The 14789-nt window shown below is 39.1% G+C and overlaps 1 protein-coding gene across 6 annotated transcripts in view; it reads right to left on the bottom strand.

Moving 5' to 3' along the window:
- LOC135253558 (sodium/potassium-transporting ATPase subunit beta-1-interacting protein 3) overlaps positions 1-14789 on the bottom strand; it is an 89074-nt gene that overhangs the window by 44920 nt on the left and 29365 nt on the right. For 5 of the 6 annotated variants that reach the window (XR_010329650.1, XM_064332989.1, XM_064332985.1 and 2 more), the window contains exons 2-3: positions 4615-4752; positions 1052-1132 (exon numbers count right to left, since the gene is read on the bottom strand). Coding sequence is in view for 5 of the 6 variants with exons in the window: in XM_064332989.1 (XP_064189059.1) it covers positions 1052-1132; positions 4615-4752 (219 nt within the window). In the remaining variant the exon portion in view is untranslated. The remainder of the gene's footprint in view (positions 1-1051; positions 1133-4614; positions 4753-14789) is intronic. The other variant, XM_064332990.1, reaches the window with a different exon arrangement.

Genomic DNA, 14789 nt, shown 5'->3' with positions numbered 1-14789 from the left:
CACTAGTGTATTGGCAAGTAACTATGGGGTGAAGATATTCTAAGTTAGGACCTTGAAATTGTGACATGAGCCCTGGTAAGAGTCAAAGAGGAATGCCAAGTTAACTTGAATGCAGTTTATTGTAGTGTGTTCAATAGTGTGTATTGTGGTGTAATTACCTCCTTTTCTAGCCTTCTTTTTTAAAGAACAATTTATACACATCTCTGTCAAGTGAGAAGTTAATGTTTTCATTAACTAACACCCAGCTGCTCCCATTAATACAAATAATGTTGATAACTTTGTAGTCTTACTTAAAGCAGAGGACACTTCCTTTGAGGAAACAATGCATAACAACGCCTCAATTTTACCAAGTTTGAAAAACTTTGGCACAGATAAGGTTGCACGACTGTTCTTCAAGTTATGCTAGCTGGTGTCTACACACCGATTTGTGGCTGCTCAGGCCTACAAACGCTGGAAACAAGCTAAATGAGAGAGGGAGGAGTGGCAGCTTGCACAGCGAAATGACAGTTGGCTGTATGTCACTTAATGAATAATGATAATAATGAATACAAAAGTAAAGTGTGCTGCTTATAGACATACGTAAGTAACTAAATACCGAAAAATCTTCTGCACTCCTTCATTCAGTATCAACACACATCATTTACAGCAAACTCTCTGCCCACCCCATTCTGTGGTACACTTCTGCCTAATACCAGAGCAAGGCACTTTCCAAGACCAAACACCATTATGAAAAGAACATGCTTGTTTATCTTAATTACCAAGACATCTAATCAATTCTATGTAATTGGCCACATTAGACCCAGGTCTGGAAGTAACAATATCTCAAGCACAATATTGCAAAGCAGTCCTGAAAATGCACAATGTGACCTTTTGCCATGCAAGTAATGTCTTGTGCTGGCCAACAGAACCCCTAGTGCTGACATGATAATAATGGCTAATCGCTTACAAATTGTCACAAAGCAGCCACAGTTTCACCCTACTTGCACTTGAGCTGGGCAGCCAAGTCTGTGAGTCCCCAGATATCTATTGAGCAGGCGTAACATGATCTTACCTTAGAGAGCCCTCCTACTTCCAAATAAAAGCAGATGATGAACACATTCCAGGCAACCCAGAGGGCAGTCCAAATGGAGTACTAAAAGAGAGAGAGAGAGAGAGAGAGAGAGAGAGACGATGAAGATCTTTGGGCCAGGAGGATAAAAATCAATAAGGAAAAAATAGCATCAATAATGCTCCATTGGGATGCATTAGGGACAGAAGGCAACAATACACCTCGCAGAGGTGAGAGAGCCCATTTCTCCCAGCCGAATGTCCAAGTGGGTGTCAGCAATTCACTAATCCAATACTGCACCTGCTCCTATCATCGATCCAGTGAAATGAAACTCATTGCTTATCACAACAAAATGAAGCTAAGGATCCCAATGTTTGACAATGTACTCCTGCATAAAACTCACACATAGACTTTGTTGATGAAAATGTCAGAAGAATTTCAAAAATGTAGCACAATGAGAAGAAATTATAGGCTATTGCAGGTTTTTCCATGGAAATATTCACCTACCATACTCACTAGGGACGCATCTGGACAGGCTGAAGCAGAATGATTGATATTAATCATAAACACTGACATTTCATTGATGTCATACACAAATGTACACTTCGCCTTTTTAATATTACACATATTGCAGGTCCATCCAGCTCCACATGCTGTGCACGTCTTAAAACCCAAAATCTAAAAATGTTGGTCCTAAACCCTATACTAAACCATACTGATGTACCTAATCTTGCGCAGTTTCAGAGAATAACGCCTTGGACCTAAATTCAAAATACAAGAAGGTCTACGTACAAATGATGCTCAAGGCAGCACCATGCCTATACAAAAGCGTTCTTTGAAACTCCGTGAAACTCCTTGAAAAGGTATGCGGCGTCTAAAGCTGCAGCATGAGGGATTTGACACTTGTTTTGAAGTTTTCTGTCAGACATGTTTAAAGTTATCCCTTTGCTTCTCTCTTTACGGCAGTGCCCTACCACTTCCCAACTAATCAGGGTTTCTCAGCTAGCCACTACCAACCTGCCGTGCTTAGCACCATCATTTCATCTCCAAAATCTCTCCCATACTGTATTATCTACAAAAAAAACAGTATTGGACTGGGAAAAACAAGCCCACCCTGTAGTACTCACAGCTTCCAAACTCACACAGGTCCTCAAACTTATAGAGCTGAACCACAGAAAAGCTCCCAGTGAAATGTTAAGGGGGTTTTGAGAAACATTTTTTTTCCTTCTTTCTTTTAATTCTTTCTTTTAATTCTGAACCATTTCCAAACATTGCTTTGACTACCCCTCTGGCTCAATCCGGATTCCCTTATTACAGTACATAATGGCACATCGATAGTTGCCCTGTAAAAGCCCTTGAAGAACTGAGAAACCAGCCAAGTCATTTCAGTAAGGTGAGTAGGTTTCGAATAATGATATGCTGGGCTCAGTGTGATCTTTTGAAGGAAGGGTTTTGATCCAAAGGCACCGAATAGCAAAAATGTTGGCAGTTGTGCTAAAAACATGTTTCTGGAGATGCAGTCACCTAGCTTGAATTTGGGCTGTATGATCCATCGCAATGTTTAAATGCTAACGGCTGACAATGCCAAATTGCTTTGTTTAATAGTAAAATGAAAATGCAGCAGGGGAACATGGCTCTGATATTTTCTAATCCCAGTCTGACATTTGGAGCAAACAGTTGTTTCCTTCAGTGTGCCAGACACAACGGCAAAACCAGGGGAGAGTAAGTGTCACTGGAGCAGAGTAACTCCATAATATTTTCCCAATGGAAAAAACTAACAAGCAATTAATTAACAAGAATGTCCATTGGGCCTGCATATAAGCCCACCCCTTAATGATTTCTACCAAATTACAGTTCCGTCCCCACAGCTGGTTCATTCAATTACACCCAATTTCTCTGACTACACACCGTATATGGTATACGTGTGTGTGTGTGTGTGTGTGTGTGTGTGTGTGTGTGTGTAAATGAGTGTGTGAGAGACAATTTATTTAATCTCTGAATGATATTCTACAGTTAAAAAAACTTTAGTCAAAAATGTGTTTTTACTCAATAAATGTAAAAATTCTGCATATTCAAGCAGTTAATTAATTATCCTATCCAATCACTACTTATTGAATTACCAATATTACAACTTATACAAAATGCCATAATTATGCAAATATGATGCTGCCCTAAGAAGATTTGAGGTAATTGCATCTTCTATTTTAATTAAATACAAATGACATCTCAACTGATTGCGCACATATGGAGCTATCATAATACGCCCCAGTAATGTGCTTTTTAACTTTCATTTAACTACAAGCAATTATTCCTGTTAAAAATACAAACAAACAAAGAAGAGAAACTATTTAAACAGAAAGCCAAAAAACACATACTCTTTCTGCACGTTTGGTAGTGTCGAAGCATCAATCTATCATACGCACACCTTTTTCTCTTTGCTCGCATCTCATTAGAACAGCCTTGTTTGCCAGTTAATTGTCTGCATATTGTTTTGTGCAGCCATATGCCCCAAATGATAAGGGGTGAATCAGAAAATTCACAGGACTCGGGGGCTGGAAAAGCTGTACCATAGATATTTAACACCTCTATGTGCTTCACAGTTTCCTCGGGTTCATTTTATTCCATTTACAGCACTTTATGCATCACATTACAGTGCATTATTTACTTAGCCACCAGCTATGTCCAGGCCAAGTTAACAGTATGTAGCTTACATTTGAAGTATTATCCATTTACAGCTGGATACTGAAGCAATTCTTGTTGCTAATGTTTATTATTCAGAGGGAACTGCAGGATTCAAAATTGCAGGCTTCTGTTTAGAAAGCCCACTTGCCCCCTGTACACTGTACATCAAACAATATATTTCCATTATGACCAGTTTTATTTACATCACATCAGCATGCCGAGCATGTACTGCCTATAATCCCGAACTGTGAAGGCTTCATGAATCATAACATCATGTAGCACTAGATTAAAGCTTCCTTTTCATTTTGAATATGGTACAGTTCCAACAGTGTCTGGCACCACATGCAGGCAAAGGAGATGTAATTGACTTAAACTACAAAGTGACGGTCTATAATGCTTAACATCAATTCAAGGTCTGCATTTTTAGCTACACTCTTCACGGGGTCGCTTGTGAGGAATGTATTACATTTGCAATGTGGTCTAATCTAATGTCCCTGGGAACAACAACTATACGGCATACTCCAAACATAAAGGATTTGTGAATCAATTCATAAATATAACTTTTTTTAAACTGTGCTACACAAGATCAGCTTGAAAGGCACGGCACACTGATTTCTCTTCCGAAAACCTGCATCCAAGGCAAAAACATGTCATTTGAAATTGTTTTTCGAAATTAGCTTTATGGCAATGGGGAATACATGTAAATTGGGATTACCAGACATACCAGTAAAAGTATATTATTTGTCATTGCTGTCATAACTAATTTTAAAGGTCTTTGAAAAGATCACAAGACTATATTGATTTCTGACCTTCACAAAAACTGAAACATCGAGTGTGTAATTACATCTAAGCTCAGTCAAATAAGTACACAAATGAATACTTACCACAATGATATATTTGGACCGATACTGAATAGTTCCAAAGAGGCCCAGAATGACAACTATTATGTGAAGAAAGTTTCCAAGGATTGGAGCCCATTGGTAACCAAGGAAATCAAAGATTTGCCGCTCTAATGAAGCAAGCTAGAGAGAAAGAAAACGATAGTGGTTAGAAAGTGTCACTAATTCAAACACATCTCAGAGACAAAAATACCCTCCAGAGCAGTGAACCCCATGCATAACAACTAAAACAAAAGACACCATGAAAGTACACATTCACTTGGAAGAATAAAATAACTTTTCTCACTGCAAAACTGAATTAGTCTTGACCTTTCTGGGAACAGATTCTCTCTGCATAAGTCCTATTATCCTGCTTCTTCACTTGTAGCAACCTTTATCCTTTGCTAAAAAAATTCACAAACTCTTCAAAAGCTAAAGCTAAAAAGTCAAAGCTTTCACATGGAAAAAAGAAAAGCAGAAGATTTAACAGGCAATTTGTTTATCTGTAACTCAACATCCTGTTACTGAAGCAGTCTTAAAACCTGCAAGTTTCCCAGCATGATTAAAAAGTCAACCAGTTGCCCTATCTTCCCAAACCGCTGTTTTTCTTATAATTAACAAGCCATTGTGAAAACATTTAGACTGCAAGGAGATTAGGCATCATAGTTGGATATTGTGAAAGTTTCCTGAGATCTTTCAAAGCTCTAAAATGGCCAGCTTTTTAATCCTCTAATGAAAAGCTTCAGAGGGCATTAATGCTCAAAGTTATCTTTTGACTTCACGCACTACTCAGAATTCACTGCATGCAGGAAACCAGTGACCCCAGTCTCAGCGTTGGACTTCATTTGCAAGCATACGTGCCTGTGCTGTACAGCACAGTAGGTTTATTGTCATGCCCAGTCAGGTCTGTATTATTCTCTACCCCTGCTTTGTTCTTACACCCTGAATGAAATGAACTTTTTATATTGTGCCATGACAGCCCTGTAAGCCATGCTGGATAATAAATAATAAATGACCTATTACATTAATAAAATGTGCTATGGGGCACTGGGATGGTTGCTGCAGTCGTTCCGTTTATTGTTTTTGCCCGGGTCTCTTTACTGATTAAATCTTACATTCTCCATGATCATTCTGAGTAGCAGGTGGAGGCCTGTTCTTCCTGAGTGGCTGTGCGGGTGCTATTTGCACGGTTACCTGTGCTTGTTAACCCCCTGGCCTTGCCTGCACCCCGGCACAGGCCCCAGGGGAGCAGAAACAGGCCGTCCCCCAAATCCCGCACTTCATAACCACCCTGCCCAACAGCTGCCAGCAATTAGATGCAGTGAGGGACCAATGAAAACACAGCCAGCCGCCACCTCGGCACCTGGGTCCCAGCCACTCCTTCATTATCCCCAGTGTAGCCGATATAAAGGGACGCGGCTCTCATGAATCTAGCGCAGGCCATTAAAAAGCCATCATCGCCGCACTGTCCTGTGCAGAACAACTCCATTACACCGCAATGTCAATTAGTCCGGTCAGCTGCTCACTTTCAAAAACCATTCCGCTGGCCATAGTGCTTCACCCTGTGCAAATCTCACATTACACAGCTGCAATTCATTTGCACGCTGGCACAGCAGGTTTCTGTGACACCAACATAAAAACATAATTGTGCAAACGGCCCGGGCATGCTGCAAAGGACAAAGGCTTAGCCTGTACACACAAAACTTTATGAAAATCACTTTGTGACATTAAGCTATTTTAAATCGAGTTTTACATTTGCCCGATCTACATTTGCCAACGAGAAACACAGGCCTTTCATTATAATTAATGAATGGTAGCACAGCTGGTTGGTTGAATCAGGTCAGAGCACAGTAAGCCGTTTCAAGTCGCTGTAAATCGGACTGTACTTGGGAGATCATCGCATTGTATAATGCTAATTCAGAATAATAAAAATCCTTATATACCCCCTCCATAGAGACACTGGTCTCCTTTTTGTCTCCCATGCTTACAAAAGACAGCCAATGCTTCATAATTTATCATAAAAAGCCTAGTGACCTTTAGCTCACAAATAGGTCACTATCTCACAAATGGGGGGTGTCTTCTTATTTTTTTATTGCCTCCATACATGCTGACAGAAGACAATAATGGTACTGTCGTTCCTTCTGTTTTCAATTCCTTTTTTCCGGCCTCTTCAGAAATACAAAGCACACCCTCTCAATTAGACGTGCAATTCGTAGCACTTGCGTGACATCACAGAAGGGCCGAGGCCATGGAAACGATGAAAGCCGAAACAGGAAGGGAACTATCAACAGCACAACAGAACTGTCTCGCTTTCACTCCATCCCTTCCCCAACCCCATGGATATATTAATGGATATTCGTGGCCATCGTCACTAGCAACCAGTACATTTCATAAAACAAATTACTCATTCAAGACCAAAGTTATAAAACATACCAAACAACTAGTTTGACCAAATATTTTATAACAGGTTCTTATGTCTGCATGTTTACTTGTCTAGGAATATTATAAATTTCCTTTGAGTAAAAATTGTGTAGCATAAATTATTTTTCTGATTTCTTACATTTTATTATTTTTATTTTTGTATTATTTAAAGCATATTTTACTTTGTGCAGGACCACCTTAGATGGTCTTTTTATCCTGTCAAACAAACTGGGAAAAGTTGACACTTGTAAGTATCTTCACAGGCAAGACCACAGACATTGCTTATAACTTAGCAATGAACTTGCCTTTCTGAACCTACAGATCTCCCTACAAGAGTTAATAGATACAGTAGCATACTTCATATATAGTGAGATTCATTGGTTAATAAAAGTTATCAGTATAAAAGCACAAACACATTTGAGATTACAGCTTCATGGCGTAACTATTTTAACTTGTTTTCTTGCGATAACATGACATCTTTGTGGCGATAGATTGATTAATTTGAAGTTTAATAAGCAAAATAATCTTACACATAGTCAAAACTGTTTTTTTTTTTTCCACAAAAGGTTATATTCCATGCTTCAATGGGTATTCTTAATGTACAGCAATGCTGCATCTTTCTTTTCATTTGCTATTCTTGGTATTCTAAGATAAGTTTTTTAGCTAAAGTTCATACACAATAAATGGTAGCTATCAGAAAATAATGCAATGTTATGATTTAAGCTGTTCAGAGGGTAATTCATTTAGAACGATACAGAAATCAATCAAGTGCATGCCTTGAATGTTTCAATTGAAAATAATCATGAATTATTTGAGAAAGTTATTACAGAAGTAGTCTTTAGAATTTGTACACACTTTTCATCCTGGTAATTTTCCAGTATGACTTCCAAAATAAATAACAGTCAATGCTTTCAATTATTTTACACTGTGCTCTGACAGCACAGCAGTTCTTTTTGTTTTGTATTAGTTGAAGTGGCAACAATTTTAATACCCGTTTCTCATCATACTCAATAAGTAGAGAAAGAAAATGACAAAAGAAAAGAAAGGAAAATTCAGAGAACTGTGATATTTATTACTCAATATTATCACAGCAAACATTTTTGTGATACAATTTCAATGAATTTTTACATGGGCAAAAATTCAGACTGACAGAAATATATATCTGCCCAGAGCACTCAAAAACCAGTCAGAAAAACAGTAATATGTTGAATAATAAAGTGGCAGGTGAGCAAGTGGAGCCGGGATGTTTCCACCTTCCATTCACTACGCGTAAAAAAATGTATTAAAAAATTAAGAAAGCAGATATTCACTCGCATTGGTTATTCATTCTGATCTAATTTTATTTTGTTACTATGACTTTGAACATTATTATATTCCACCATGCAGATTCAAAAATAATTTAAATGATCAAAGGAAACTTTATGAAATAAGATAATTAGCTATGGTGGTTCATTTTTCCGCTATTATTGAGATACCAGAAAATTGCAAGATGTGTAATTTCTACTCATCACATTGGCTGGTGGAGCACAGTTGAAGTTGAATAGGGACTTCAAATTTTGCCTACCTACAATTTTTAACATCACAGGGGCAAACATTACTCAAAAATCTAAACTCCACAATCCCCAGCTAAAATTCAAACTCTCATAGATGAAAGTAGTATTTTTGGAGGATTCTAATTTGTTAACTGCAGTTATCTTTGGAGACCTCTGAGGACGGTCCACCATAGCCTGTGATATACCAGTATGCTGCCATTTATACCAGACAACACATGCACCTCAGATGGATGAAATTCAAGATGAAAGATGGATGATTTTTATGTTGGACAGGAAGGTAAAACTTAATTAGTATGAGAGATGCTCACTCAGAATGGCATTGAATGCTTAAACCAACCAATCAGTCAGTGAGGGTGAATATCATTTCATGGGCTGCTTCCTCAAGTCAACATCAAAAACAGCATCCAGGTGCCAGCTGGATGGCACATCTGCAAACAGCCGTCGAGGCGCCATTTGAATCAAAACACAGTTCACATGCAATACCTTAAAGCATAACGCATAAGACACACAGGGGATGTGCAGACAGAATCAACTGATTTGTGAATACAGACATTTGTAAATATGAATCTGCAAAGCTTTTGGCCTTGACTCCGGTGAATGATGACACATCTTGATCGCTGCCACTGCAGCTGGCTGATGGCACACCGGCCATATTTTACATTGATCACAATCAACGTGATGGACGAGCACAGTGGTGACAAATGACGGATGGCACGTCCCATTACGGCAACCCTTACGGCTTGACTTGTGACTGTCCCTGCCGACACCCAGCCAGCTGTGAATGTACAGAGTGCTCCGCTGGCCACAACACCTGCCAGACACTCATCCGTGAAGAATCCTCCATCTTAAATGTCACACAAAAGAGACTGGAGAGCGGAATAAAAGTCCTGCATTACTGTCCGAATCTCACTGAGAAAAGAGCACTACGGGAAAGGGTACAAATTGCATGGCTTCACAAAATCTTTTGTCTTTCATGCATTTCTTCTCCAACTTTTTAATGGAATTTATGGTGGTTACGACTACATTCATTTAAATGTGCTCCACTTATGCCAAATGACATTTTATGGTGGTGGCCTTAAGATGTTTAATGTTTCCTTAATACTGCAGCTTGACATCTAGCCATTTGGAGCCTTAAATCAATGCAGGCCTACTAGGAACAGCAATTTGCAAATGAAACTGTAAAACGCTGTCGGGTATAAACAAACAAGGCAATGGCCCTCAGAAGACTGGTGAAACAAATGATTGCTTCATCTGACTGCATTCACTGTTGTTTACATGTTTCTCAGCCAACAACCATATGTGCCCTTTGAAAGACTTTTAGTTTTATTACCATTTATCACTTGATCAAAAATGCTACATCTTTTAATGTTTTTGGCAAATACTCTTAGCAATTGCACAGATAATGGGCTGGTGTCAGAGGTTCTGATGATAGACTGGCTGTGATCAGGCAGCTACAAGCTGCACGTAGCGTAACAGGAAATTAAGCCTCTGCTCTTTTTCACTCAGCCAATCCCAGGCACTGGGGCTCAGCGGGAGAGGGTCAATCCCGCTCGGGTGGTTGGAGGTGGGGGCGGTTGAGGGGGGCGGGGGGAGGGTGGGGTGACAGGTGCTGACAAAGTGGAAGTGTAGAAGCTGCTTGGATGAAGCTTTGATCTGTGAGATAACTTCCGGAAACCTTGATCTGAACGTCAGCAAACCACACATCAACTGAACCTTGGAACACTGTGGAATAAATAAATCCTCAAGTGTACGAGGCAGTGACTGCCTCAAACCCCTATTGCATACCCAGAATTACTGCTGCATACAAACCTGCACACAGATCATGAGTCTGATCACAGAATACAATACATTTCAGCAGGCTTGTGAGGATAGGATGGCCAATGCCCACCAAGGGTTTCTATTGTTTTCAGAACTTAATGCTGTTTGAACACAGCTTATTGCAAACAGTAATTGATTGCTTTTGAATCCCCAAAAGTGCAGCCATTTTAATGCATCCATTTAAGTCCAACCTTAATTGCACAATTAAATCACTTTAAAAACACAGCTTTCTCTAATACCACTTGGATTTTATTAATACTACAAGACAAAAACAGAAATAAAAAGGTTGGAAAATAATGCACTCATTGTTTATTAGCAAAGTATCAGATAAATGGTCATTGTAATCCCCTATGTCACTAAAAGTGAGTCCAATTTAGGCATTTCCCTCCAGTAAGTTTTGTGGCTGCAGGCATTCATGATAACACAATGCAAAAATTCAACTGAAACACTGCAGTACTGGTTTAAAAGACACACTGTGACACATTGTGGTAAGTCTCAACAGTCTCAGTATGACAGAAAACCTTCAAAATATGTACCACTATTATCATAGCATTGATATTGGATATAGTGCTACACACCATACATGCCAAATATAGAACTGCTATAGAGGTATCTGGAGCAAAGAGTTTGTCAGGTAGCCCCTGGACAATTCATTAATTATCAACATTCACAACCCAGTCCAACTTCCTGCTCCAAGTAGATGCATACTTCTTGAAAGTATGTACACTAAGCACCAGATAACACTGTCCCCAAGGTTATAATTAAAGTTAACTATGAAGAGAAACATGAAATGTAAATTTCAAAATAGATATATTCTTCACGGAAAGACAGAATATCTAACATTTCCATCTCAACAGGCCAGACCTATTCAGAACTGAAGCTGTAGGACCAGACAGTTTTTTGGTCTGGCCAGCATGATTCTGTACCCTGAGAAACTCCCTCTAGAAAATGTCTCTTTCATCTTCATCTCAGCTCCAGTCTACAACATGAATAATGAACAAACAGAACAATCATAACCCATAAAGTATTATGTTGCCATGCTGCTAAGTCACCTACAGTGTCTTTTCCAGCCAACTATTGTCTGACATAAAGCACTGAACCCAAAATTAAAACAACACATTTTTCCGGTTAGTAGACCTTATGCTGAGCACATGACATCAATGTTTGCTGCCTGGAGTCAAAGTGCAGTCAGGGAAAGAACAACAATGATGCTCACTCTTGTCAATGCCAAAACACTGGCATGTCCAGCACCTCATATTAAATAAGAATAATGTTATTCTTAAGACAGATATAGACATAAAATTGAAATAATGAAAGAGATTATGATTCAGCAGTGCACCTGTCTTATGACTGATATATGCACTGATTTGCTAAAACCCCAACATAAACACGATTGCCTTGGCTTTGAGGTTTAGTGAACGTGAGAATAACATGCAAAGATTTTTCCTAGCTTCTGAAGTTCCTTACATTCGCTGTATCATTTCCCATAGTTTGACAGATTACCATCTCAACAGAAACAAATGGGTTTTTTGGCTGTGCAAAAGACTAAGTGGACATACTGACATAGATGTGATTCATGAGGTGGTAGATACTTTCTGGTAAATACTTTCTACGCCTTTATGGGGCGACATAGCTAAGGAGGTAAGAGCGGTTGTCTGGAAAGTCGGAGGGTTGCCAGTTCGATCCCCGCCATGGGCGTATCAAAGTGTCCCTGAGCAAGACACCTAACCCCTAACTGCTCTGGTGAATGAGAGCCATCAAATGTAAAGCGCTTTGGATAAAAGCTCTATATAAATGCAGTCCATTTACCATTTACCATTTAAAGACTGAAAAAATTGATCATTCATGGCACTTTGAAAAAAACTGAGCAGAGACATTAGATTTAGTGACTTAGCCTATTGCCATGAGAAAAAGGATACAGATAAAATGACTTTACTGGGGTTAGATAATCAGGTCAATTATTTGAAGCAATGACACGATACTGTTTTAACATAACATGATGAATTCGACACCATGAACACTGTCTTATTCCGGCAACAAGCACTGCAGCACAGCTTTACAAGCAAGCAAGTTTTAATCAAAGGTACTGAAAGTTTCACTGAAAAGAAGTGACAGCACATAAAACAATCTCGACAAACAACAAAGAAAAACATCCTTAATTATAAAGTTAATCAAAACTCAAAACTGGCAAATAATTGTGGCTTGGGTACCTTCCATAATTATGTGGATGTGTGTGCTGGCTTCACTGTGTACACTTGAGCCTTCTGTTAGCACGTACCACCTGTGCCCTCACTCTTTTTCTTCAGAAGGAGCATTTAATTTGATCTCAGACAGAAAAGAAGCTTCAAATGACTTATTTCTCTCTCACTGTTTTGACACTGGTGGTCTTAAAAGCATCTTCAGTGATTATATCTTCATTAGATGTGGCAGAGAAATGAACCTTGCCTGAAAAGGAGCATTACCAATTTGCATATCCTAATTTGACATGCTAATCTGTTTACACGCATCATCTGAACTGGCTACATTGTTCTGTACAAAATTAGCACTGATATACAGTGGCTTACAATGGTACTTAATTTAAGTGGGCCCTTACCTGTCTGCTCTTAACTAATTTTGTCTAATAGGAGGAACATATTTAATTATTTCTATGACATTAGAGAAAAGGAAAGAAAACTAACTTCAAAGGCCTCTTTCTCTCAATATTGTGAGGTTTAAGGCTTTAAAAGCAGTTGTAGTCTTGATATCTTCATTAGCGGTGACAGAATTAAACCTTTCCAGAAAATAATATTATTGGTTTGTTTATCACAAACGAATATCTATTTGCATCCATGGTAAAGTTGTGTGGTTTACTGTGTGAGGTATCTGAACAAGCCATATTGTACTGTTCTGCATTCAAATGATTTATGATGGAAACAAGGGCTCATCAAAAGATACGCAACCTCATGTGTCATGATTCTAATTTATCATCAATATTAATATGCATTTCCATATAAAATGGGAATCGTGAGATGGTTGAGAGATGTGAAGCCCTTCGCCAAAGAACCCCTCTCTCTTGGAGGAAAGTAATTCATTTCTCAATGGCCCTTGCACACAACTCTTAGCTCAGCTGCTGGCAAATCTGAACAAGATTTAAGTCCCTGGAGATGCCGTCCACTCATTTGTAATATGTCAAAAAAAGCCATTTGCCATCCCAGCCATCCATACACAAAAGAGCCTTCACGTGAATTAAATGTCACAGGTTTCAGATAGCAAATTCTTCAGTACTAACATAAAGACAAAAGAAGAAGCACCTTAGGCAAGGTTTGCTACTCTAACAACGACTGAACACAACTGCTGATCACACTAGATATGCCATGCTTTTGAAAACAATTCAGCAATATGATGAGGACCAGGACAGCACTAAATATGTCAACAGCACGTATGACACAAATGGTGGAACTTCTACCATCACGCACAGCAATGTTAAAGTACCTTTAATTTAATGCATAATATTATTTATGTTTCCTTCCAATAACCCTCAAAATAAAGTTTGTCCGCACCACAGTACCAAAGTTCATGACCACTGGGCAGGCAAATAGTTGGGTACAGAGGTTACCGAAACTCAAAGAGAGCTTGTGACACTGTTTGTTGGATTTGTTGTTATTTCACTGATGAATTTCAACTGTGAAAGACACAAAGGGTCAAAGGCGCATGTTGCTGAAACTGACTAACATTTTACAAGTGATGAAGCACTAACATTTCTACCTGAAGGCGAAACTCACATATTTTTTATGGTGGTAGAAAAGCAAATGATAAGCAATATTGTTAGGATCTAGGGGTTGAGTTGTCATTTCTTTGAGGGTCGCCCTTTCATTGGCTGAACGGGTAATGGAATGTCTGTTTCGACACTTCACAAGTGCATGGTGAGGACTGAGGAGAAAACAGATGTAGGGCTTGTTGAAAGATCTGATGGTAAAGATACCGTGATGGATTATACTGTACAGATTGTCCATCTGTTGGCAAGACAGAGGCCAGTCAGCAAGGGAAATGGACAGCCACTCTCCATCAATGCAAAGAAAAACAGGACCCACAAAGCATTGTGGTTAACAGAGACATTTTGGAAGGCCAATTACCAGAGCAACGGGAAATCTGAACTGTCACTCAAGCTGGCAGCACCGCATCGACCATCTCCACAACGATAACCATCGACGGGCAGCTCAGTCACCTTGAGACTGCCAACTCAGGTGCTTTCTGCCGAAGATGGAAAGGACAATTAGCAGCATTAGACTTTGAAGTCAAACATCATCCTCAACTGAGAAATGAGAATGCCAATATCAACAACCTGTCAGTCTAAAAAGCAGAGTGCAAATTCAGAGCTCGGCAATAAACGGGGAACCGATATGACTATTC

Source organism: Anguilla rostrata, chromosome 4, assembly GCF_018555375.3.
Source record: "Anguilla rostrata isolate EN2019 chromosome 4, ASM1855537v3, whole genome shotgun sequence".
Lineage (NCBI taxonomy): Eukaryota > Metazoa > Chordata > Actinopteri > Anguilliformes > Anguillidae > Anguilla > Anguilla rostrata.
The sequence above is the reverse complement of the archived record's forward strand: the minus strand, read 5'-3'. Positions and strand labels throughout refer to the sequence as shown.